Source organism: Vicugna pacos, chromosome 14, assembly GCF_048564905.1.
Source record: "Vicugna pacos chromosome 14, VicPac4, whole genome shotgun sequence".
Taxonomy (NCBI): Eukaryota; Metazoa; Chordata; class Mammalia; order Artiodactyla; family Camelidae; genus Vicugna; species Vicugna pacos.
In genome coordinates, this window is record NC_133000.1 from 9740010 (window position 1) to 9763853 (window position 23844).

Genomic DNA, 23844 nt, shown 5'->3' on the forward strand with positions numbered 1-23844 from the left:
TAGTATTCTTTGGGACTTCTGTTATTTTATAACCTAAATTGGTTTTAATAAGATCTTTTGTTTACGTAAGAACTTTGATGAATTGCACATTGGAAAGTCTGTTAGAAAACTGGGATGGCTAAAAGCAGATAATAATGACAAGGGACCTGTAGTAAGTGCATTTCAGTAGTGACCGTTGGTCATTTGGGAACCACGGAGAGAAACAGTTGCTTTTCTGCCCTGTCTGAAGGCCATTCTCCTGAGTAGCGATGGCCAGAACCTGGTGACTGGAGGAGACAATGGTGTGGTGGAGGTCTGGCAGGCCTGTGACTTCAAGCAGCTGTACATTTACCCCGGATGTGACGCTGGCATTAGAGCAATGGACTTATCCCATGACCAGAGGTGAGCCACGTCGGGGAGAATGTGATCACTTAAGAACTGTCTTCGGAAGTTCTTTATATTTTACCCAGGGTGAAACGTGCTGTGAATAAGAATCCAGCATCCAGATGAAAGAAAGACAAGCGCAGAAAAGGGTAAACTGAGGAGAGGAGTAAGTACCCTAAGAAGGGATTCTGGTAAGAAGGGAACAGAGGAAGAGAATAATGGGGGGGGGGGGAAGAAATGGGTCTGAAGAAAGCCAGGCACAGCCAGACGCTGTCCCAAATGTGAAATTATCCCCACCAGCTGCTCTGTCCTCAGATCCTTGCCTGGGCTCAGACAGGCCTCCTTGGTTTACATTATGTGGAAGAGACACATTTTTTAAAGCAGAAGTGAGTCTCAGCTTGAGGCATAAGTCTGACTAATGAATTTCAGCCAAAGGCAGAGCGCAGACCACATCTGGCCTCTGCTTTTAAAAATAGGAGGCGCTCGTTACTTGAAACAGCCCCTTACTCACGTACCTCTCATTTATGTGATTGGGTGGTATGTTACATGCTTCCCTAATACACTGTAATCTTTCCTTGGGAGGAGTTGATTTGGATGTTAACTAAGTGGTATGATTTTCCAGTTTTCCTCAGTTTTCAACAGGAGTTTGTTATTTTCTAAAATTTGCCTTTGGGTTTATTATAAAGTGAAAAGAGTATTTGGACTATAAAGTCTAAAATTTCTAATTTAAAAAATAAAACTATAATCTGAATATGGTAATTTCTCATTTTCTGCTATATTTTAACAAATAAGAAAAGCTTATTAACCAACTTATTTCACTATTTGTATATTCTTTATAAGAGTACTGGTTTTAAAATATTATAAATATAAAGGCTTATATAATAAATTTAACAAAGCATCTTCACAATATAGTAAAATGGTACTGAAGTCATCGAGAGAAACAATGGACTTTAAATTAGTTTGGGGAAGGGATATTTGATCTGCAGCCCAGCCTGTTTTAAAGAAAATTTAAGCAGTTTATTATTAGAGTGTTCCAAAATGCTGTTGTCCATATTCATGAATAAAGGGGAATGGTTTGCTGTGTAATTACTTGTGTATACAGGGGTGTTTCGAAGGTGTTTGAAATTACGTGTGTTTAAAAATTCTCCCTGATAGTCTTATTCATTCCCATATTCACATGGCAAACGTTTGCTGCTACCATCACGGATTAAGTACTGTGCACAGTCCTGAGGGTACATAACAAGATTACTGACCCGAAGAGCTCAAATACTCATTATGACTGTATATGAGGGAGGCAGGAGCAAAAGAAGGAAGTGATTCTGTCTTCTTGAGGGGCGCGGAGGGCAGGAAAGTCTTTGTAATAAGCTCTTTATCCGTCACTCGGCGTGGGGAGAGAGTGGAGGAGAGATGGTAGGCAGAGCTCATTCGTGCTAGCAGTCTCCAGAGGAGTGAGGAAAGACACTAACCAAGTTTCTATCTCTTTTTCAATCTCATCCTTAATTTCAATCATTCTTACTGTTTTATGATGTCCCTGATATATGTTGGAACAGTAGCACATGACATGCACATAAGTTACAGATTGACAGAGCAACATATGGTGAGGCTACTCAAAAAGTGTTTATCTGAAGAGTTGTCCGATCGAAAGTTAATCAGCACTTGGTCTGGCTGTCCAGGTGTTGGTGGATTGATTCAGCCTCTCTCAGGAGAACCAAGAGTAAATTTTCATCCTCTCTCAGTGCACAGGATTAAAACTTGGTGAACTTTGAGATCATGCTGTTGTTTAGTGGGAAGCAGAACCACGTCAGGGATTTTGTGTCTCTCTTAACTACTGTCTCTGCTTTTCCAGGACTCTGATCACTGGCATGGCTTCTGGGAGCATTGTAGCTTTTAATATAGATTTTAATCGGTGGCATTATGAGCATCAGAACAGGTACTGAAGACAAACGAAGAACCAAAAGCCAAGTTCAAGCTGAGAGCACAAGTGCTGTGAGGAAAGGCAATATCTCTGGTGGAAAAAACTCGTCTACATCGACCTCCGTTTGTACATTCCATCCCACCCAGCAATAGCTGTACATTGTAGTCAGCAGCCATTTTACTTTGTGTGTTTTTTCACAACTGAACACCAGCTGCTATCAAGCAAGCTTATATCATGTAAATTATATGAATTAGGAGATGTTTTGGTAATTATTTCATATATTGTTGTTTATTGAGAAAAGGTAGTAGGAGTGTCACAAGAGACTTTTGACAATTCTGAGGAACCTTGTGTCCAGTTGTCACAAAGTTTAAGCTTTGAACCTAACCGGCATCCCATTTCCAGCCTCTTTTCAAGCTGAGAAGAAAAAAAAAAAAACCCACGTTTGATACTTTGTACATCAGATGCATCTTATTTAAAGGGATACTTTTGTAAAAGTGAAACCTTGTATAAAGAACAAAACGTTTCTTAATTTTATTGTGGAGTTACAACTTGCATGTTCTTTAATCCTGATGTCTTGATGGAACAGGTGCATTCATGCTAGGAAATCGTAAGATCTGTCCAAGGACACAGCTTGTATGAAAGGATTGAATTTGGACTCAGTTAGTAATTGTTGACATTTTCACCAAAATATGATTTGTACTTTTTAATCTAAATTCATCCCTTCTAAGTGAAATTTGCTCATAAAGCATTTGGATACTAAGCCATTACTTGCCATTTGGGGTACTTTATACAAAGAAAATTCAGCCCTACCCTTCATAATTTGAAGACACAGCAGAAAGGGGGCTTAGGGATGAGGTCCTGGTTTTGTTGTATAAATTGGAGTCCCGATCGTTAGTTCTGTAGTAATGACTTTCTAACTCCTGGACAACTCTTCCAGAGTCATCCTGCTGGCTTAGTATGTGTACATTAGGGGAGGAGAATCTGATGCTAACTTTTGTTTGCTATTATTTTTTCCTCTCTCTCTCTCTTTGGTTCATGAATAGCTTAGTTTCTTTACTAATAAGTCAGACTTTATTATAACAATAACTGAAGTTATTCTTTTAGGTTCTTGTGAAATTCTCACCTAACGCCACATTCTTAAGCCTAAGGCACTTCATCTTTTATGATATACAATGATGGCTGTCAAATGATTTTCCATACATTGTACTGATCAAGTTACACACCCAGGGGTATATACACTTTATTCATGTTTCTTCTTTGTATATTTGGTGACTGTATCGTCATAGATGTACATATTGTGTCGGTAGGGCTATGAGGCATGTTACAGGAATGTAATTTTCTCAGAATTTACACTCACTTGCAGTCCTTTATTTAAAAAGATAAAACAAGATAATGGGTTCTTTGTATTGGCACTTTGCACCAGAAACATATCATTATTTATTGATGTGATTACTTATTTGTTATCCACCTTGTACTAGTAAGTTTTAGCACTGAATTCCTTCTTCATTGTTGTTTGTATTTATGAGATTCTGAAATTCTGGGGGAATCGGCGTAATGATTAAGTTATTCATCACCAGGCTGTAAGCAATATCTTGAGTTTTGTAGCTTAGAATTGGGAGGATAATGAACATCTGGAAGACAAGTTCATTTCATCTCGAGATCATGGTGAAATATTTTGGATATATAAATTCCTTAAGCTATTGTAACCATGTTTTATTGCAAAGATGTAAAATATGCCAGATGTGTGTGAGTTGGAAATCAAAAAAAGAAAAATAAAATATGCAAAGAATTCACTGATTGTTTCACATTTCGTTGGACACTTCACTTCCATGCATTCATTATGTTGTCATACAAGTTTAAGAAATCAGCGTCACCTCGTATAAAGGCCGAGAGCATCTAAGAACATGAAATAGAGTCCTAATGAGGTCCTGTAATTTGCTGAAACATGAGCTGCTCTGCTTGGTCATCTGGCAGGGATTCGGGGCACCATTGACCAGAGGGAAGCATCCCTTGTTGTTTCTTCTGCATGGCCCACTCTGGGGGGTTGTTTCATGTAAAAGGAACTAAATGCAGGTGAAGGGTGTAAAGAAAGTGAAAGTTACCCAGTAATGCTGTTTTCATTTGAGCCATGCTTTCTAGAGTTGATCACTGACCAGGCATGATGCAGGCAGGATGGGAGCAGCTGCAGGCCGAAGCAGGCGGGTGGCAGGAGCGGTGCGGAGGGGGCTTCGGTGGCTCACAGCAGCCCAGGCCAGCCCAGGGCGTGACAGACTGCAGGTGAGCTTCCATCCGCATTCTCGGGACAGAAGGACACAACCAGCAGTAGCCTAAGAAGGACTTGCTACCATCTCTCTCCATCCCATCCCCAGACCAGACACCTGTCAGTCACCACCAGTCCGGGTGGCTCCCTCATCCCAGCCCGTCCTACAGCCCATCAGCCACTCATCGGTGTGTTACTACCTAAAAATCTCTTTAAACCGACTGCCCCTCTTCCAGAACCATCATCTGGACTGACACCAAAACCTCCTGACCAGAATCTGGGTCTCACATCGGACCCCTCCCACCACACTCCACACTGCTACTGCAGGGTGTGGCTACACCCCAGCCCCGTCATCCCACCACCAGGCACCCTGCAGTGGCTTGCACGTGTTCATAAACTCTGGTGGGTGAAAAATCACCTGGGAAGCTTATTTCTCAGAGCAGAATCTAGGGCCCCATCCCCCAGGTGATTCTGATATGGGTCACCCTGGGCACACTGTCAACAATGACAATGTGAGGGGCGCAGTCCAAACTCAGTAGAGGAAACATTCTCACCTGTCCCTCCCCTTGGCACCCTGCACCTCAGGCAAACCCACCTCCTTACACGTGGCTGAGCACCACCCTGTGCCTTGGTCCCTAGTTTCATCTCCGCCCAGAGAGCTCCTTTTTGCTGGCACTACCTGGTGGAACTCCTTGTTGCAAATTGACCTAAACCAATTTGGTCACACACAATCTATTTGGCAGGTAAAGGTAAGTCCCCAAACCCCACATCCTCACTATTTTATGAGGAAAACAATTTTCAGGTCCAATTTCTGCCACATTTGGAGATATTTTCATCGAACACATTTCATCTAACTCATTTTAGGAAGCAAGCATGAGCTCATTCATAGAACCCTTCTGTGAGCGTGGGAAGACCAGTGTCTTTCTAGGTGATCTGACAACCGTTTACATAGAAGACACACTGAAAACACATGCACAAATATTCTAGAAGCAGGGTCCCATTAGCCTTGTAATGCCACCAGCAGCCGGAATCCTCCACCCCAGTCATTTATGCATCAAGCCTTGGCCACCACCCCACGAGCACAGGCTAGGGACCTCAGTAGATTTCTACACCTTGGTCATGGAGAGAAGGGAAAGGTCTCTACAATACTGCAGCCTGTGTGTATTGAATTCACATACATTAAATACCACTAATTTCATCAGTGGTGCTACTTAAGAAGCCAGTCATTTCCCTACTGAATACTCAGTCTTCGCTTTCACTACCATAAGTCAGTAACACTTCTAGTCTCCTCTGAGATAAGGAAGCTGGAGCCCTGGTCCTTGACTTCACATTGACTTTACTGATTAAATGATCTGGAGTGTAGATTTCTGATTAGGGCGACTGGCTGGCCCCTAGCATGCAGTCCATTAACACATACTGTCACATTGTCTATACTGGTAAATTACATCATAACACTTCTACGATTGTCATGGCCCCAGCCCTCCTCTGCGAGGCCTCCCCTGACCCCTGGGTTAGCTTCCTCACACCTGGTTTGTCCCTGTCACTGAGGAGTAGTGCATTGTCGCAGCATATTTGCCTCTCGTTCCTGTGAGCTTCTTAGCAATGTAACTCTTCTATCTTGTGGCCTTAGGACAGTGTTGGATTCAGAGTAGATTGTCAATAAATGTATATTTGCTAAATCTATGGATAAACAGATGAATACCAGATCCCTGGGCAAAGTAGGCAGGAATGCTCAAGGGCCCACCCTCTTCCCACTGCCCTGATAACTGGAAGCCTCAGGCTGCCCTGTCCTGCCCTGCACTGTGGCCCTTCCAGAGAGCTCCACTCTCCATTTACCACCACAGGCGGTTCCATGTATTTTTGCCTTAAGCTTATTTGCCGTAAACATCTTTTCCAGGGATGTTTTTGCCACGTAACTAATTGGTCATAAGGCAATTTTGCCATAGAAGATAATGAAAAATAAAAAGCGGCATTAGAAAGGACATAATGAAACACGAACTATCATTAACAAAATTTAAAAGACTTGCGAAACACAGATACTTGAATACATTTAAAACGTTCATAGATTCATGGCAATACTGCTCAAATACCTGATTTTGTTTTGGAGGTTTTACCTAAACACTTGGATTTTAAGTCTCTCATTCGTAGTTTTTTATACTTTTTTTTTTTTGCTCGTTGATTTATCCCCTCTTTTGGCTCCGCAGTTTTTCGCTGAAGTGTCTTCCTACCTTAAAAGATGTATCAGCTATCAGTTGCCAAGTACGAGGATGCATATTTGTAAACTGAGCTTTGTTACAAGGGTAGTGAAAGCCGTGGACGCTGCTCTGTGTTCTCAGCACATTGTCACATGTCCCACGTCTGTCGATAGACTTTACAAAGTTCTATGGGAGATGTGGGTCCAATTCCACATCTTCCAGGTCCTCAGCCTCTTTCTCCTCCGATGTAATATGGTTCAAAATAAGAAACCAGCCCTTGGGCACATCGTCATCACCTGTCACAATTTTTGTATTATGTGTGTCAAACCAAACCGCCAACCAGTTCGTTTATGTTTTACGGCCAAATTGCCTTACGGCCAACTAGTGCCGTAAGGAAGGTGTTTGCGGCAGAGATGTTTACGGCCAACACGGACGGTCACAGCCGCGGGCCTGTCCCATCAAGGTTGAGCGAGTCACCGATTATAATAATGCCCAAGGCTACGAAAGACGGAACATTTAAATGTTTAAATGGCTTCTCTTTCCCCACCTTCATCCCGTGGGAAGAAGCAGGAGCTGACAGATGATTTGGGGTAAGAGCTTCTCTTGTTCTGGCCGATTCAAGCCACTGAAGGGCAGGGGCCCTCTAACTAAGCTCCACACTCGAAGTAACTTTTAAGTTCTCTCCTCAGTGAAAATGGGGACAGTAATACCTGCCCTGTGCTGTTTATAGCATAGGTCAGGCTTCATAGAGCTCAGCATGTGGCCATCGCCTTCCAGAGTCTAGTGGGCGTGCTTCATTTTCGCCTTCTTGGCATCCCTTGCCCTGTTTATCTGCTATGTATCTTTCTGGGTTAACTTTTCCTCCCCTTCCTGTCATGTGGTTTTGTTTTGTTTTGTTTTACTGGGACCCAATCCCTGGGACCTCCTGGACCCATTCTTTCCCCCGTGACTCCCCCCACCCCCGCTCTGATGACCTCAGTGATTGTTCAGGGTAGATCTACCAGTGACCTTCCCTGAACTTTTTATACTCTGAAGTGATGGAGAGAAGCCTCTTTCCTCTGGTGTCACTGAGAAGCCATGAGCTGTCAGCAACCAGTTCTCCATTACTCCATTTAGAAAGCCTATTTACAATAGTTGAAAATAAAGCTGTGAGAGATGACGGATGGAACAGGAGCACGTGTCTGCCAGCCAGAGCGCCCAGGCACCCAAACTGCCTTCGTTCTTAGAGATGTCCCAGTTCTGGTCCCCTGCTTTAGTCAATGGCCAGTGAATACTCTCCCCACCCTAAGTTGATCCAAGCTGTATTTTTTGGAGCTTGAGAACAAATCAAAGCATCCTTAATTAATACAGTTCCTGCCCTCAGCTCCCTAGGTCTGCCAAGAAAACTGCGACAAAACCAGATGTGGTAGTAAAGCTAAGCCTACTCCTAGCCTAGGTATGACCTCGCAATCCCAGTTTAGGTAAAGATCCAAAAGAAATGCCTGCTTCCTTCCATCAACAAGTCATAGGAAAAGAACGCTCTTGGCAGCTTTGCTACATTTATTATTATTATTATTTTAAGGGGAAGGATGTAATCAGCTTTATCTATTTACTTTTAGAGGAGGTACTGGGGATTGAACCCAGGACCTTGTGTATGCTAAGCATGCACTCTGCTACTTGAGCTATACCCTCCCCACCAGCAGCTTTGTTCCTGATAACCAAATGTAGGTGTTGATTTAAAATCCCAGCACGGAAGAGTACAGACTCCATGTTATATAAAGTACAAAGACTGGTGAAACTGATACATGCTGTTAGAAATCAGAATAGTGATTACCCCTGGCGGGAGATAGTGACTGGTAAGGGCCACGCAGGGGCTCCTGGGCACTGGAGTTCTGGCCTGGGGTGTTGGGCTCCTCATGAGGTGCGTGTGTGATCCAGGTACATTCACTTTGTGAACATTCACTGAGCAGTACAGTGAAGATGTGTGTCCTTTTCTGTGTGTACATTATACTTCAATTAAAACATGTACTTTTAAAAGTTAAAAATATGCCCTGCCTCACACTGGCTCCTGTGACCACTCTGAATTTGTTACCCCTGAGCTGGTCCTGTTCTCAGAGCCAGTGACCACCATCACCACCTGCTCTTTTCCCCTGTGGTTTTTAGGGCTGCCATCTTGGCTGCCCTGCCTTGATGAGCTCTCTTTTTCTTCTAAGGACAGCCTTGGCTCCACGCCTTCTCCTCCAGGAAGCCCCCCTCCCCACCCCTGCTCCCTACCGAGTTGGTGCCCGTCTCTCTGTGCACGGGTTTGCGTGCACACACCTCTCCTTTGGCACCATCTCCGTGTATCCTCACTGCTCACTGACACACATCTCCCTTCCACTACATGACAACTCAACTGCCAGGATTTTTCTTTTAGCTGTTGCAGACATTTAGCACAAAACCACATTGTCACTGTCATTTATGTGTCTGTATTTCCCACTGGACTGTGAACCAACATGCTAAGCCCTTGAAAATATGAAAACAAATGAATAAGTAAATGCATGAATCATGTGAGAAAAAGGAATGGTAAACTTGAGACTTGGGCACTTGGGTCTGAGCCCTAGCTCCCCTGCTTCCCGAGCTCTGGGACCTTGGGCAGGCTGTCAAAACTTTCTGAGGCTCAGCTCTTCAGGTGTGCAAAAGAGAGAGCCCTGTGCAGGCTGTGTGCTTTCCAGATCACAAAGCACTGCCTATCGGTGAGGTCTCACCCCTGAACAATGAAGCCCTCAGGCACTAGGTCGAGTGTTTTTCTGACAAGGCCAAAGCGCACGCACGGGAGGGGCTGCGGCTGGTTTTTGCTGGAATCTGTGCTCTCTGTGGGAGAGGCTGAGCCACAGCTTCCCGCCACCGCGTGCAGACAGAAATCTGGATTTCGGTTCTGATCAGCACCTAGTAAGAAGGAAAGATTTTGTTTGGTTTGGTTCTGTTCTTTTGTGGTGCCCCTTCCCGATCACACAGAAACAAAAACAGGGGGCCACTCAGCGTCACTGGGGGAGCCAGCTTCTTAGCAGGGCCTTCTCTGAGTGATCGTTCTCTCAGATAATGAGATGTTTTTCCTGTTTGCATCTAGGGCCAGAACCCTGGTAGGGAAAGCTGTAATTAGAAGCTCGGACACCTCTGTGCTCACTTCCCTCCCCTCGGGTGCTCTGGTGACAAGAGAGTCCCCAGGGGGCCATTCTGAAGGTAGCACCCCTCCGGCTGAAAGTGGCCTCAGGAAGAATCAAACTCTCTCTCCAGGCCTGGGAGAGCTGGGGTGCCCGGCCCTGGGCCCTTGGGGTTGTTGTCGTGTTACGGAAATGACAGGCCAGTCAAGAAACAAGCACCACTCGGAGGGTTGTAGTACTCAGATGTACTCAGAGGGGCTTCTGCTCAGAGGGGCTTCTGCTCTGAAGCTCTGAGCACCTTCAAGATGTGCACATGAGGTTTTATAGGGTAAAGTACAAGCTTGGGGTATTCAGCCAATAGGCATGGAACAGCTTTAGCAGCATTATCATCACAAAAGTGGAGGCAGGGAGACAGATATGTATCTTTGAAAACCCAGCTGGCTAGCAAAAAAACATGAACAGCAAACCAACACTAATCAACCTAGATTTACAAGTTAGTCTAGCAGAACTCAGATCAGTATTCCAATACTTAGATTTGTGAGTGATCTTGTTAGCCCAGCCCAGCCTCTCCTTCACATTTCTAGACTTGAGAGTTATCTTGTTAGATCAGCCCGGTTTTTCCTTCACAGTCGAAGGGCTGGTCTGCTCATCTCCTTTGTCCTGCTTGGACGCTGATGGCCAGAGAGGTCATGACCTCTCCCTCAGTTGACCACACAGTTCGTGGATTCCCATCCTGCTCCCCTGCCCTCCATCCTACACCCAGGGCTGGAGAGTTTGGGATGAGGGAGGCCCTGGGCACTCTGCCAGTGTCACCAGCTGCAGGTGACCATGGTCAGTCTCCCCGACAGGGCAGGGGAGATGACAGGCCTCATGTCCTGCCCCCACTGCCATGTAATTAGACTAGCTCTTCCTGTGCCTGATCTGAAGGCCCAGGATGAAGATGCCATTGGTCCAAAGCAAAATCAAAGGCCAGAGATTGAGTTTGTCCTAAAGCTAAAGTCACTCAAATATTCTTACCCTCAGGTGATGCCTTTTCTTTATGCTAAACATTTCCTTTCAAAGGAAATTGTGGAATCTGTAGACAATCACTTTTCATGTCCTTGGTCAAATAAAGTTAGCAGCTGAAACAATTTTGAGAAGCTCTTTCCTGAAATCCCAAAACCCATTTTTGACTCAGCCCTGACCTCTGCCCTCAGGAGCAGAGCAGAGCAGACCTGAAGTCCGGAAGAGGCCAGAGGCACAGTGGGCACCAGCCAGGGGTGCCAGCTTCTGCCCAGCGTGAGACCAAACCAAACCAACGCTTCCTTTCTGAGCAGATGGTTAAGCAGCACTGAGATCCAAATGTCTGTCTCCTGGAGGCTTAGCCTCACCCGCAGCGAACATAGATTCCGTTAAAAATCCCCTGCTGCTCCTGGGAGGGCTCCCTGTCCACACCCCCATCCAGTCCTGAGAGGCAGGGAAAGGGCTTGCAGAGCCAGGATGGAGGGGGTACAAGCACCCCAAATCCTGGCCCCGCAGGCAAGTCCTGCCCTCACTTCCCTCCCAGGGTCACAGAAGGAGAAGGAACACATAAGTGTCCTGGAGAAGTGTCCCCTCCATCTGCAGACTCCTTACTTATGAGCAGAGGGAGTTCTGGGTAATTGAAACAGAAGCGTGATTTGTGGGAGGGACCGGGTAGCCTCCTCCAGTTCAGGCCGGATGGGACCTCCCTTCCCAGTGTCGTCAAATATGAACACCGTAGTGCAAGTGCACTGCTGAGCTGGCACCAAAGGAAAGACCCCCAGAGGTAGGCACCAAGGGCAAGTGGAAGCCTGGGTCTCCTGCAAAGGGTGGTTTCTGGAAGAAAGGAGATGACCAGGCAGCCATGCCCAGGGCCTGGGGGTGGCCCAGAGGCCCAGGAGCCAGCAAGCGGTAGTTCTGCCCGAGGACACAGGCGTTGCAGGGTTTTGTCGGGGTGCTGGTTTGTTGTTCTTGCTTTGTTTTGTTTTGTGTGAGAAAATGGGAGACCTGTGGCTTCCTTACAGAGATGGGGTTGTTGAAACGACAGGGCCCGAGGGTGAGGGTGATAACATTCACAAAACACCTATCCATACTGCAGGGCTTTAAAAATGGAAAATAACAGGAAGAAGAAAGAAAAGCAGCTATGCCAACCAAAATCATGACCATGGCTACTGTGACTGAATGCATATCCACTAACTTTCTGGGCAGCGCCAGGGAAAAACAAAACGGGGACGCTCGCCCACACCTGCAGTGACTGACCAGGAACAGCCCTGTTGAGGGCCTGCTGGGCGCCTGTGCTGCTGTGACTGAAATGCACAACAGCCACACAAGGTAGGCACCGTCATCCCCGTCGTTCACAGAGGGGACAGAGGCCCAGAGAGGCTGAGGGTCTTGTCGAAAGTAACACACAAAAGTTTCTGAAATTAATTCCTCTTTATATATGGGACACTGAGAAATCTAAGGCTCAATGCTTTTACAGCACAGGAAAATGCAGTTTTTATTTTACTTTTCCTATAGTAGCCAAGTTCTGTGCGAGGCTCTGGGTTCAGAGCAGCAAGCAAATTCCTCAGGGGTGACAGTGCAGTGGGGAGACTAAGGGGCCACTCACTTCAGTCCCAAGTACGATGGCCGTAAGGAGTGCAGGAACTGGGTGATCCAGGTCTCCATTCCATGGTGTTACAGCGTGGAATACCATTACCAAGAAAAGGGAAATGAGAATTGCCTCGATTCTTAGTCACCTGAAAAAAAAGAATTTTTGACAAGAGACAAAAAGCATGATATAAACGAGATTTTTATTGGTGAACTAAAAAAATAGTGAAAGATGGTACACTTCTGAGAATCCGGAGCGGGCCAATCTAAGAGGGAAAATGGCACCGTTCCTTTGTTTTTCCTGTTTTTATATCCTGGTTTCATGATTGATTGATTGATTGACTGACAACTCAGGTTCCCTGCGCTCTGGTTGATTGTCAGCTCAGGTTCCTTGTGCTCTGGTGAATGGACAGCTCAGGTTCCTTGTGTTCTGGATTTTCCCTTTCCCCTTCCTCTCCCCCTCCCAGTGCTCATTTCTACCTAAACTACCTAACAATACCACAAAAGCTGCGTTGATGTTGATACTTTATTCTTAAATAAGCTACAACCAAACTATAGCTAAATAACATATTCCAAACTAGTCCGCAGTTTCTGTTCTTGCTAAGAGAAGTCTAGGGTCCAGCGTGAGGCTCCTCTGTCCTTTCAGGGGCTTTCTTCACACGGGATGATCAGGGAAGAGAGTCTAGGCTAAAATAAATTGTCCCAAGCAAGAGAGATCAGGGCCTCAGGGACTGGCTTCAGTTTGAAGAAAAACTGACGGGTGGAGTTGAGAAGGGAGGGGAGGGAGGGGAGGGGATGGACCCCTTCTGGGAGAAGGGCAGGGTCTGGCTCCAATTAAAGGGCTGGGAACTGGATCAGGGAACTTCCTCCTCTTCGCTCCCCTCCCCTCTCCCTCCCTGCTTCCTCATCCCCTCCTTTCCTCTTCCCCTTCCCTCCACTGTCCTCTCACTCCTAATCCCCTCACCACACCCTCCTCCCATTTGCTTTAATGGGTCTTTCTGCCCCACCCTCATTCTGACTCTCCAGCCTATGAAAGTAGGTTAGAACCTAAAACTGCTTGGAGGAGACATGAAAAAACTAAAAAGATGGGAATTAAATGGAGGTCTTCTGGGAAGAGTTTGAAACTGAGAGAGGAAGTGACCAGAGCACTTTCTAAACATGTGCACCTTTGTTCAACTTGAGACTAAAGACGCTATGTTTTTATTTTATGTAAGTGAATATCAAGATTGTACTCTGAGAAGTCAGTATTGCATCAACAGAAGTACCAGCAACCCTGTTCTTAAATAGCACATGGTAAGCCAGAAGCCAGCCGATCTTGTGGTCACGGCTTCAGTACAGTGGTGGGCTGAGCGCAGGGAGCAGAGAGGGGACTCGTGCCTAGGGCTGAGGCTGGGGCGGGCTGCCTGGAAGAGGTGGTGCCAGGAAGCTGCGACCTGAAAGCTTCCTGAAAGAAGAGGATGGGAGGGAGAAGAGGTGGTGACCTCCCGCTTTGGGGGAATTGCTGCTCCTTCGGTGTCATGGTTTCACACAGAAAGTGCGGCAGACAAAGCAGGCGGGCTCCTCAGCGAGCACTTAGCTCTTAGAAGAACGAGTGCACAGCCCAGAAGGCGTGGCTCCAATTGGATGATTCTGGAAGTGGATATTCCATAGTGCGCACTCCGCCCTTCAGAACTTGAGGGGCATCCCACAGCACATCTGGTCCAGGCAGTGAAGTCTCTGCTGTGTCCCCCAGCTCTGAGCATGTGGGTTTTCTCTATGGACTCAGAAATGAGTGTTGGAAAACGTAGCCGCCTGTGTGGGGTGGTGAGTCGTGGGTTTCCTAACTCCTAAGTTTCGCAAGTATGTTTTAATGAAGAAGGAACAAGTGATGCCTTTCTGGTTATGAAAGCCTGCTTTCCTCCTCATCACTAGCATGGATTTTATCGGCTTCCAGACAGGGACCTCCGCCCCGGTCCTGTAGGGATGCTGAGCACAGAGCTTTCTGAGGGAGCTTGCTGTGTGGTTGTGATACAGGAACAAGAGTTGGGGGACCGTGAGGATGACGGTGTCCCAGGTCCCAGTCGAATCCCTAGGACGTGCCCCATCAAGTGAGGATCTTTAGCTTCACGCAGGAAAGAATTCAAGAGTGAGCCATAGTTGAGTAAAAGTAGGTTCATTTAGAGAGATGTCCGAGGGTTGGGGGGATGGAGATGGTAACAGTAAAGGTTAAAGTAAAGGTAGAAACACACTCCACAGACAGAGTGTGGGCCATCTCAGAAGGCAAGAGAGACTGAGACTGCAAGGTGTGGTGTTGCTAGTTTTTAATATGCTAACAAGTGAGAGGATTATCCCAGCTACTCTGGGGAAGGGGCAGGGATTCCCAGGAGTTGGGCCGCTGCCCTCTCTCTGATCTTTCATGGGCAGCCTCGGAACTGTCATGGCGCCTGTGGGTGTGTCGTTCATCATGCTAGTACATTACAGTGTATATAATGTAGCTCAAGGTCCACAGGAGGGCAAACCTCCCGCCATCTTGGGCCTCAGGGTCTGCTGGGAATTTGCTTTTCTGCCATCTTGGGGCTGATTGCTGTGTCATTCTTTTAATGGCCATGTCCTGCCCTCTTCCCTCCTGTCTCAGTTGACAGATCTGCTTTGCTATTCTTGTTATAAAAAAAACTACCTCGTTGAAACCGAAGACCATACCCCTGGTTCTGCCCCTGGAAGCACAACAAACTAGCACTGGGAAAATGAACAATCCCACTGGGACCAGGAGCTCCAGTTTTCCCTTACACAGTATCTGTTACTTATTGGAGAGACTTCAACATCAAAACTCTCACAATTCATTCATTAATAGGAGAATATCATCTTCCTATTTGATTTGACAGAGGGGCCTCCAATCAGTTCATCTAAAAGTAGAAAAAAAAATCCATGTTTCACAGAATCTCAAAGATCTATCTACAAAGTCAGAGGATCACGAGTGTCTACACTGATGTTTGTATATAAAATGCAGATTTTAGAAGGGCATAGATGTTTGGTCCACACACAGGCCAAGGAGAAACGCAAATCATCGTTGCATTATCCTTGTCGGATTTCTGCAGTAGGTGAAAGACAGTGTGGAAGTGGTCAGTCAGCATTTGGGAATGAAATCCAGTTGTTCCTTATATGTGGTGATGAGAAATCCAGACCCGAAGTTCTAAGGAGAAAACTGGCAGAGGTTTAGAGGGAAAGCTGCTGAAGTAAATGGAAAGGCTTGAGAGATTGGCATAGGGATATCAGGGTAACCCTTTGAGAAAACTGGGTTGACTACACTTTGAGTTTATAAGGAAAAGCATATAATTGAAGGAGTAAACATTTTGGCAAAAACCAGAACAAATCGTTTAAATTCTTTTTTGGTGGGGGGGCAATATGGAGGTTTAACTATTCAAAAACCATCCTACTACAAAATATCTTAAAATGTTGGAGTTGACAAAAACCTAAGGGAGGTCACTAGAAGCCAAAAACAAAACTGAGTCATGAATCCAGAGAGGTAATTTTATGAAAAATACTACTACCCTAAGGTCCTTTGCCAATCTCCAGTTTCCAAGACCCTGTGCAGAACAGAAAGCTTGGAACCAGAGTGAAGAGCTGGAACAGAGCCAGCCCTCCCCTATCCAATAAAGCATAAAACCAGAATTCCTATTCTTAAAGTGAAAGGCTATCCTTAAAGTGACCTGAAAAAAAACAAAGTAATTTATCTGTTTCGCTTTAGCTCAGTGTAGAGAAAGAAAAAGAAAAAAAAAAAAATCTCCGTTGACAATTCTTAATCATAGCCCAGCCTGCTACCTGCATGATTCTGAAAGCCCCAAACCAAGGTTTCAATTCAAAGAGGCCCCAGTCCCTGGAGAAACAATTTCTTAGTCTTTAGCAATTTCGCATGGTTAAATTTGTGTGAAATACATGCGCACAGGCACACACACACACACACACACAGCAGGAAAAATGCCACCAGGAGCAAGAATCAATCACGCTGAATTAGACTCCTAAATATTACAGATATTGGAACTGTCAGAATCAAAGTGTGTTAAAACTATTTAATATGCTTTATATTTTTAATATGTATTTTTACATCCTGAAATTCTGTTGGTTATTTTTAAGGACACCAGAAGGGGAAAGGAGAATAAATATAAAAAAGAATAACACGCTATCCAAAAGACCAGGCTGATTTCCAAAACAACCCAACCAAACCTCAAGGAAATAAAAAGAAATTAGTAAAATATAAAATTTAACTGATAAGTTACACAGCAGATTAGACTTGGCAAAAGAAAGAATTAGCGAACTGAAATTTAAATCTGAGGAAGTTGCCTAGAATGCAGTACAGAAAGCAAAGAATGAAGTGATGAAAAATATAAAGACATGGAGAATAGAATAAAAACTTCTATATATGTCTTACTAAAGTTCCAACAATGGGAAGAAAGCAATACTCAAAGAGATAATGATGGAGAATTTTCCAAAATTGATGAAAGACATGAATCTGCACTGGCAGGAAACAAAATGTATCACAAGCAGGATAAATAAATACACATCTTGATACATCTAGGAGATCCCAAAAGAAAAAAGACAGATCGCCTTACAAGACAGTAACAATGAGACAGAAAGGGGACCCCTCAACAGGAAAAGCAAAGGGACCAGAAGGCAAAGGAGTAATTTTTTCAAAATACTGAGAGGAAAATAACAACTAATGAACTATGATATATGATACATATAGCAAACCTGTCATTCAGAAAATGAAATAAAGACATTTTCAGGTAAACAAAAACTGAGTGCGTAATCACAATAGACCTTCACAGATAGACTTAATATTCTTCGAGAAGAAGGGAGAGAACCACAGACAGAAAGGTGTGACGTGCAGGAAGGAATCCTGTGAAAGGACAATGCAAACACATGAGCGAAACAGTACTGATAAGGGGTAAACGCTAAGGTGGAAATCAAGCTCTCGTTAAGCGGGGAGGCGGAAGATTGGCGGTTGTACTGATTTCCTAGGGCCCATAACAAAGTACCGCACGCCGTGTGGCTTAAACAACAGAAGTTCAACAACAGGAGTTCATTTTCTCACAGTGCTGGAGGCTACAAATCTGAGATCAAGGTGCCTGTAGAGTTGGTTTCCCCCAAGATCTCTCCCCTCGGCTTGTTGGCTTTCTCCCCGTGTCTTCACATCGTCTTCCCTCTGTGCATGTCTGTGTCCTAATTTCCTCTTCTTAGAAGCACACCAGTCATACTGGATTAGGGTCCACCCTAATGACTTCCGTGTATGTTAATTGCCTCTTTAAAGGACTGATTCCAAATACGTCCTGAGGGACTGTGAGTTAGGACTTCAACATACGACTTTTAGGGAGGGGGACACAGTTCAATTCATCACAGTGGTAAAAGCAGGTTAGGATCCTTGTGTTGTCTTCTGAAAGGCTAGTCAAGGAGACTCAGTTTCTTGGGACCCACAAGCGGCCAAAACCAGGCCCATCTCCCTGCCTCATCAAGAGGAGCCATTGGCTGCCTGGAGGCGTGGAGAGCCCTCACCCCTTACTCTCCCTGACCCCACCCTCGGTCTCCAGTACACTGAGCTATAACAAGGACGTATTCAAGAGCTGGTTTTTGTTGCACTCTTTAAAAAAATAAAATAAAAAGCAAGCAAGCCAGTAAACAGTCTAAATACAAAATTTCTTTTCTTTGGGACTTTGTTCAGTTTCAGGTGGTTGATCAGATGGGGAAAGGTGACCAGGTCCTGGACCAGACATTTGTCCTGGATCAGTAAACCATCAGGATTGTCAGTGGGGAATCTCCTTCCACAACCTCCATTTAAATCTGTATCACAACCCACTGTGTCCCTAATGCCATCTTGTTTGTTAGCTGAAAAGCTCACACCCCAGGTTTCCCTTTGCCATCTGTTATGCATTATATGTTCTGCTTAAGGAAAAAAAAACTTAGATGTAATAAACTCACGAGAGGTTTCATGGGTGTTACACTTGAAGTGTTACCTTCACCCTGCTAAGGCCTGTCTCTGTTTCCAGGTGTTACTAAGCTGAGAACTGGAGGACTGAGACCCGCCTCCATGGAGGGAAGTCCTTGCAGGACCAGTGAAAGGAGAGCGCTCAGGGACTAAGCATTAGTGGCCTTGGCTTCTATTTTCCACGGCTGTTTGGAAAGCAGAAGTTAGAATGAAGAGCTGTCTTTCTGGACTTCGTCAGGGGGTGGCCTGTGTAAGAACGGGCACATAATGGCTTAAAAAAAAACCCACCCCTGAACGTCTGCATTGGAGGGATGTGACATGCTCTCACACAGGGAGGGCTTGGGCTCAGACAGGGGCGTCTGTTTTCTGACGGACCCCAATCAGGAATTGCCCTTGTGCGGAAGAGCTGGTGAGGTAGAGCAGACGACGGACAGGCAAGAGCAGAGACTCGTCCTGCTGCTGGCGAAGGGAATGATGAGTAGCCAGTTTCAGATGTTCAGCAGAAAATACAGCAGGGAGGAAATCTCCTTAGAAATAATGTTCATAAGATGACATTTTAAAAATGAACCCTAACAATTACACAACTGGGGACTGAAAACACATTCTGATGTACAGACCAGCCATCGCAATACGGGCCAGGCTGGGACAAGAGCAGGGGGACCGTACGAGGGGGTGAAGGTGGCCAGAATGTCAGTCTCATTCCCTAACTCACACCTGGGGGAGGATTTTCACACATTTGTAAATCAAGCAAGAAACCGAGATGAATTTTATAATTCCACTGTGTCTTATCAGTAGCATTTTTTTTACGTTACATGATTATGGTTTTCATTTCTAAGTGTGGGTCCAGCCATCTAATCTCTCATTTCTTACGTGAAGTCCTACATTCAAGAAATTCTCCAAGTTTTGCATAAAGACCTCTGTACAGAGAAATTTATGGCACTATTAAGGGCAAGGTCTTGTTCCCCAGATAGGGTAAAACCAGGGAAGCAGCTCCAGACCGAGTCTTCAACACATTTTGCACTAATCAGCTCAGGCTGCCATAACAGAACACCACAGACGGGGGGCTTGAACAACAGAGATTTATTTTTTCACAGTTCTGGAAGCTAGAAGTCTAACGCCAAAGGGCCATGAGGGATGGTTTCTCATGAGGACTTCCTTCCTGGCTCGTAGACAGCTGTCTGCTAGCTGTGTCCTCATGTGGCCTCTCCTCTCTGCGTGTTGTGGGGGTGGGAGGGAGTCTCCGGCATCTCTTCCTGTTCCTACAAGTACACCAGTCCTGTTGGACTAGGGGCCACCTTTATGACCTCATTTAACCTTAAGTACCTTCTTGAAGGCCCTCTCTCCAAATACAGCCACATTAGGGGTTAGGGCTTCAACCTCTGAATTTGAGGAGGATACAGTTCCATGCAAATCAAGAATATTGCTGTATGGAGAGGGTCACTTGTGACATTTGGGAAGATGACAAAACCCCAGACTTGTATATACCTCCCAGCTGAGAGGAAAAGCCTTTGCCTTCACAAGACATGGCTTTGCATCTTCTAACCACTTACCTGCTGAAGTGATCTTTGGCAAGTTCCTTAACAGGGTCTTTGTGAGGGACACTTACTACATGAATGTGTGTACTCCTGAGCTCTACAAATGGAAGAAAACGAGCACATTGTAGTTCAATGGGACTCTTTTTGATCATTCTCTATGCTCCAGAAATGTACAATCAAAATAATGTGATTGGGTGGGGTCAGATAAGGAACTCATATAGCTACAATACTGGTTGTTTTAGGATAAAGTGACTTGAATCAACTCGCAGTTGAAGAGTTTTTCAAGGTTAACTAATATTCTCATTTTGGTTCCCTTGCACCAAAATACGAATAGCTAGACAGCCAGAAATCATGTCCTTTGCCCTATTTCCCAAAGCTGCCTTCCTTTTCCTTCCAAAAGTGGTAAAAGATTAGGAGTAACAGTTAAACAAACTAGGGTATATGTGTCTTTCGTGGAGAGAAAGCAGAATTCACTTACTCAGTTAGTCATTTTTCTAACAATCAAACACTCCGTCCTGAAGCCCTTTAAACTGATACTGTGTTGAATGATGTTACTAATGTTAATTGACAGTTTGCTGGAAACTGTCTCTTAAAAACCCTCAATTTCTGTTCAAGACCTGTTTATTTTGTTACAGAATTAGAAATCAAGGAGGAACTTCCAGAAAGAAAGAAGTGTGTATGTGTGTGTACGCATATGTTTTGGCTTTTATACTAGGAAGGTCATTTGCAAGAGAGAGAACAAAAAAAGAAAAGAAAGAAACAAGTAGAAATGAAATTAGACCTGTGTTTATACAGTTCTCCACGTTGGCTCAGGACTTATTTTTGAAAGTTTGTAAACTAGCCTTCCAGTTTAAATTGAATAAGTAGGTGCAGCTGAGTAAATGGGGAGACGTGGGTTTGTGGCCATGTGTTTTCACTTTAAAATTACATTGAAGAGGAACAGAGGGGGTTAGAAACGAAAATAAGAAAGAGAGATATAAGACAGGCTATGTTTAAAAGGAAAATGTGAGAAAACGAAGAGTCAAAACAGAAGTCCTCTTTGCTTGGCCCTAGGGGCCCGAAGTCACTCCACCCTGTTAGGGGAGGCAGAACAGCCTCAGAGCCATCCCTCCAGACCTGGGGGCGGATGCAGGAACCTGCGAGGCAGGGAATCCCTCACACCGAAAGGCCGCGGTGCAGGGATGGGACTTTGAAAGGTCAGGAGACATCCTGGGATGGCCTAGATTAACGACGTGTCTGTCTGGGACCCCATGGTCTCCGCTGGGGAGTTGCGGGGAAAGCCATTCATCTCATATTAAAGACAACCCAAAACTACTGACCTGTTCCTCAGTAGGTCAGGACAGTGACATCCTCTGTAGCTACATGTTATGGACTGATTTGTGTCCCCACCCTCTCTTCCCTTCCCCCAGATTCATGCATTCAAGTCCCAACCCCCAGTATAGGAGACGGAACCGTATTTGGAAATAAGGTCTTTAAAGGAGTGACTGAGTTGGGGGAGAGTAGAGCTCAGTGTCAGAGTATGTGCTTAGCATGCACGAGGTCCTGCATTCAATCCCCAGTACCTCCACTAAAAACAAAACCAAGTAAATAAATAAATGTAATTACTTCCCTGCCTCCAAAACAAAACAAACAAAAAATAAAGAAAGAAGTGACTAAGGTAAAATGAGTCTCTTAGGGTGGGCCTCAATCCAGTTTGAGCCAGAGTGAGGACATGGGGGAGACGGCCATCTGCAAGCTGAGGAGATAGGTGTTAGGAGAAACCAGCTCTGCTGGCACCTTGATCTTCGACGTCCAGCCTCCAGAACTGTGAGAAAATAAATTTCTGTTGTTGAAGCCCTCCGGCCCATGGTATCTTGTTAGGACATCCCTAGCAAGCTAATTTGGTGCTGAGGGAAACCACTCCCACAGTCCCGATTAAAGGTGGCTTGTTGTCTTGCCAGCACCAACCTGGAGAGAGCAATGTGGCTTCTCTCCCTAACAAGTGCAGTTGCTTAGTTTCTGCCTCCTTAACTGCCCAGGGCACACTGTAAAATCTGTCTGGACATTATGTAATTACTCGTGGACTTCTGGGTATTTCTAAAAGATTTCCCTTCAGTTTATCCCAATAATCTGCAGCATCTCTGTTATGAATTAAATTGTGTGCCCCACCGAAAAAAAAAAAAGGTTTGCTGGAGTCCTAACCCCTAGTACCTCAGCGAGTGAATTTATTTAGAAATAGGGTCTTTACAGACGTAATCGGGTTAAGATGAGGTCATTAGGGCGAGCGCTAATCCAGTGTGACTGGTGTTCTTCTAAAGGGGAAATTCGGACACAGACGCACACAGGTAGAACATCATGTGAAGATGAAGACAGAGACCAGGGTGATGTTTCTGTAACCTACGATTCTAACAGATTGCAGGCAAACCACCAGAAGCTGGGAGAGAGGCCTGGAACGGATTCTTCCCAGCCCTCAGAAGGCTCCAACCCTGCTGGCACCTTGATCCCAGACCGCTGGCCCGCAGAGCTGTGAGACAGCACATGCCCGTGTTTCTGCCTTGCGGTGAGTGGCTGTTGTGGCCGCCTCTCTTCCAGGTGCGGCTGTTGGATGGAATCACCTCCTGCGGTCCCGGTAGGTCTGGGGTGGGGCTTGTCAGGTGTGAGGCTTGATACTTCAGCACATTTGGTCTACAGGGGTCCAGCTGCCCCTTTGCCCCTTCAGAGTCATCTCTCCCCCTTCCCCCACCCCCACTCGTACCTGATGGTACAGTCTCCCCCACCCCTCATTCTGGCTCCTCTCTCTGGAATGCCCTTCCTCCCAAATGCCTTCCCCTCTCCCCCTTGTAGGCTTTATCTCAGTTCCCTTTTAGGAAAGCCTTCCTGAGAGCTTTCTCACCCCTCCCTAGGCTGGTGCCTGCCAGCCCTCTAAGGATTCTGTCTCCTTTGGACGCCCAACTTGAAGCCTGGCATGTATCAGATACTCAGTGTTCTTTGAAAGAATACATAAATGGAAAGTAATGTTGAAGGTGTAATGTAAAGAGAGATATTAATCCATTACTATGTAACAAATTGCCCCCAAATTTACAGTTTATTCTTTTGACAGTCTCTGTGGGACAGGAAGTGAGAGCTGGGTCTCAGGCGAGCTGTTGGCTGGGCCGGGCTAAAAAATATGAAGAATCAGCTTCCGAGCTCACTCTAGTAGTTGCTGCAGGCTTCAGTCCTCGCTGACATTGAGTGTCGCCTCAGCTCCTCACTACCCCGTGGGCCCCTCCATGGGCTGCCTGTGTATCCCCAGGGCATGGTGGCTGGCTTCCCCCAGAGCAGGTGACCCAAGGCAGAGCCCAAGATGGCAGCCACAGGCTGTTTTGGGGTTTGTCTTCGTGTTTTAGCTTCACTGAGGTATAATTGACAAATTAAAATGCACATATTTAAGGTGTACAGCATGATGTTTGGTATACAAAAACACTGAAATGATCACCACCATCAAGCTAATGAACATCATCTCCATTAAACTTGCATGTGCATGTGCGTGTGTGTGTGTGTGTGTGTGTCTTGATGAGAACACTTAAGATCTACCCTTGTAGCAGATTTCAAATGTATAACATACAGTATTGTCAGCTGTAGTCCCGGGCTGTGCAGCAGCTCCCCAGAATCTGCCCATCTCGCCTGAGACGTTGTGCCCATGGATAAACACCTCCCGTTTCCCCCACCCCCAGCTCTGGCAACCACTGTTCTACTCTGAGCCGCGGACTGTTACATCCTCACCTCCAAAGTGATACAAAGTCACTGCTGTATCTGTGGATACAACATGAGAGGTTCCTCAGGGTGTGCGCACCAGGAGGGGGGTCTTGGGGGCCGTCTTAGAAGCTGCGTTCCGCTGACCTTCCCAGACCTTCCACTGATGGACTGGGCAAGGCTATTACCTTTGTGGGT

At 45.6% G+C, this 23844-nt stretch overlaps 1 protein-coding gene and 2 long non-coding RNA genes across 8 annotated transcripts in view; 2 read left to right on the plus strand and 1 right to left on the minus strand.

Moving 5' to 3' along the window:
- NBEA (neurobeachin) overlaps nucleotides 1–4071 on the plus strand; it is a 540106-nt gene extending 536035 nt beyond the window's left edge. For all 6 annotated transcript variants that reach the window (XM_072976118.1, XM_072976119.1, XM_072976123.1 and 3 more), the window contains 2 exons: nucleotides 230–381; nucleotides 2210–4071. In XM_072976118.1, coding sequence (XP_072832219.1) covers nucleotides 230–381; nucleotides 2210–2300 — 243 coding nt within the window. In that variant the 3' untranslated portion in view covers nucleotides 2301–4071. The remainder of the gene's footprint in view (nucleotides 1–229; nucleotides 382–2209) is intronic.
- Nucleotides 2548–4461, minus strand: LOC140701097 (uncharacterized). Its single transcript, XR_012079933.1, has 2 exons — nucleotides 4381–4461; nucleotides 2548–2692 (listed from the first exon to the last, which is right to left on the minus strand). It is a non-coding gene; the product is annotated as an uncharacterized lncRNA (long non-coding RNA).
- Nucleotides 4462–7139: 2678 nt separating this feature from the next.
- Nucleotides 7140–22444, plus strand: LOC140701101 (uncharacterized). The gene is made up of 3 exons (XR_012079938.1): nucleotides 7140–7323; nucleotides 11954–12186; nucleotides 22327–22444. It is a non-coding gene; the product is annotated as an uncharacterized lncRNA (long non-coding RNA).
- The last annotated feature ends 1400 nt before the right edge of the window (nucleotides 22445–23844 follow it).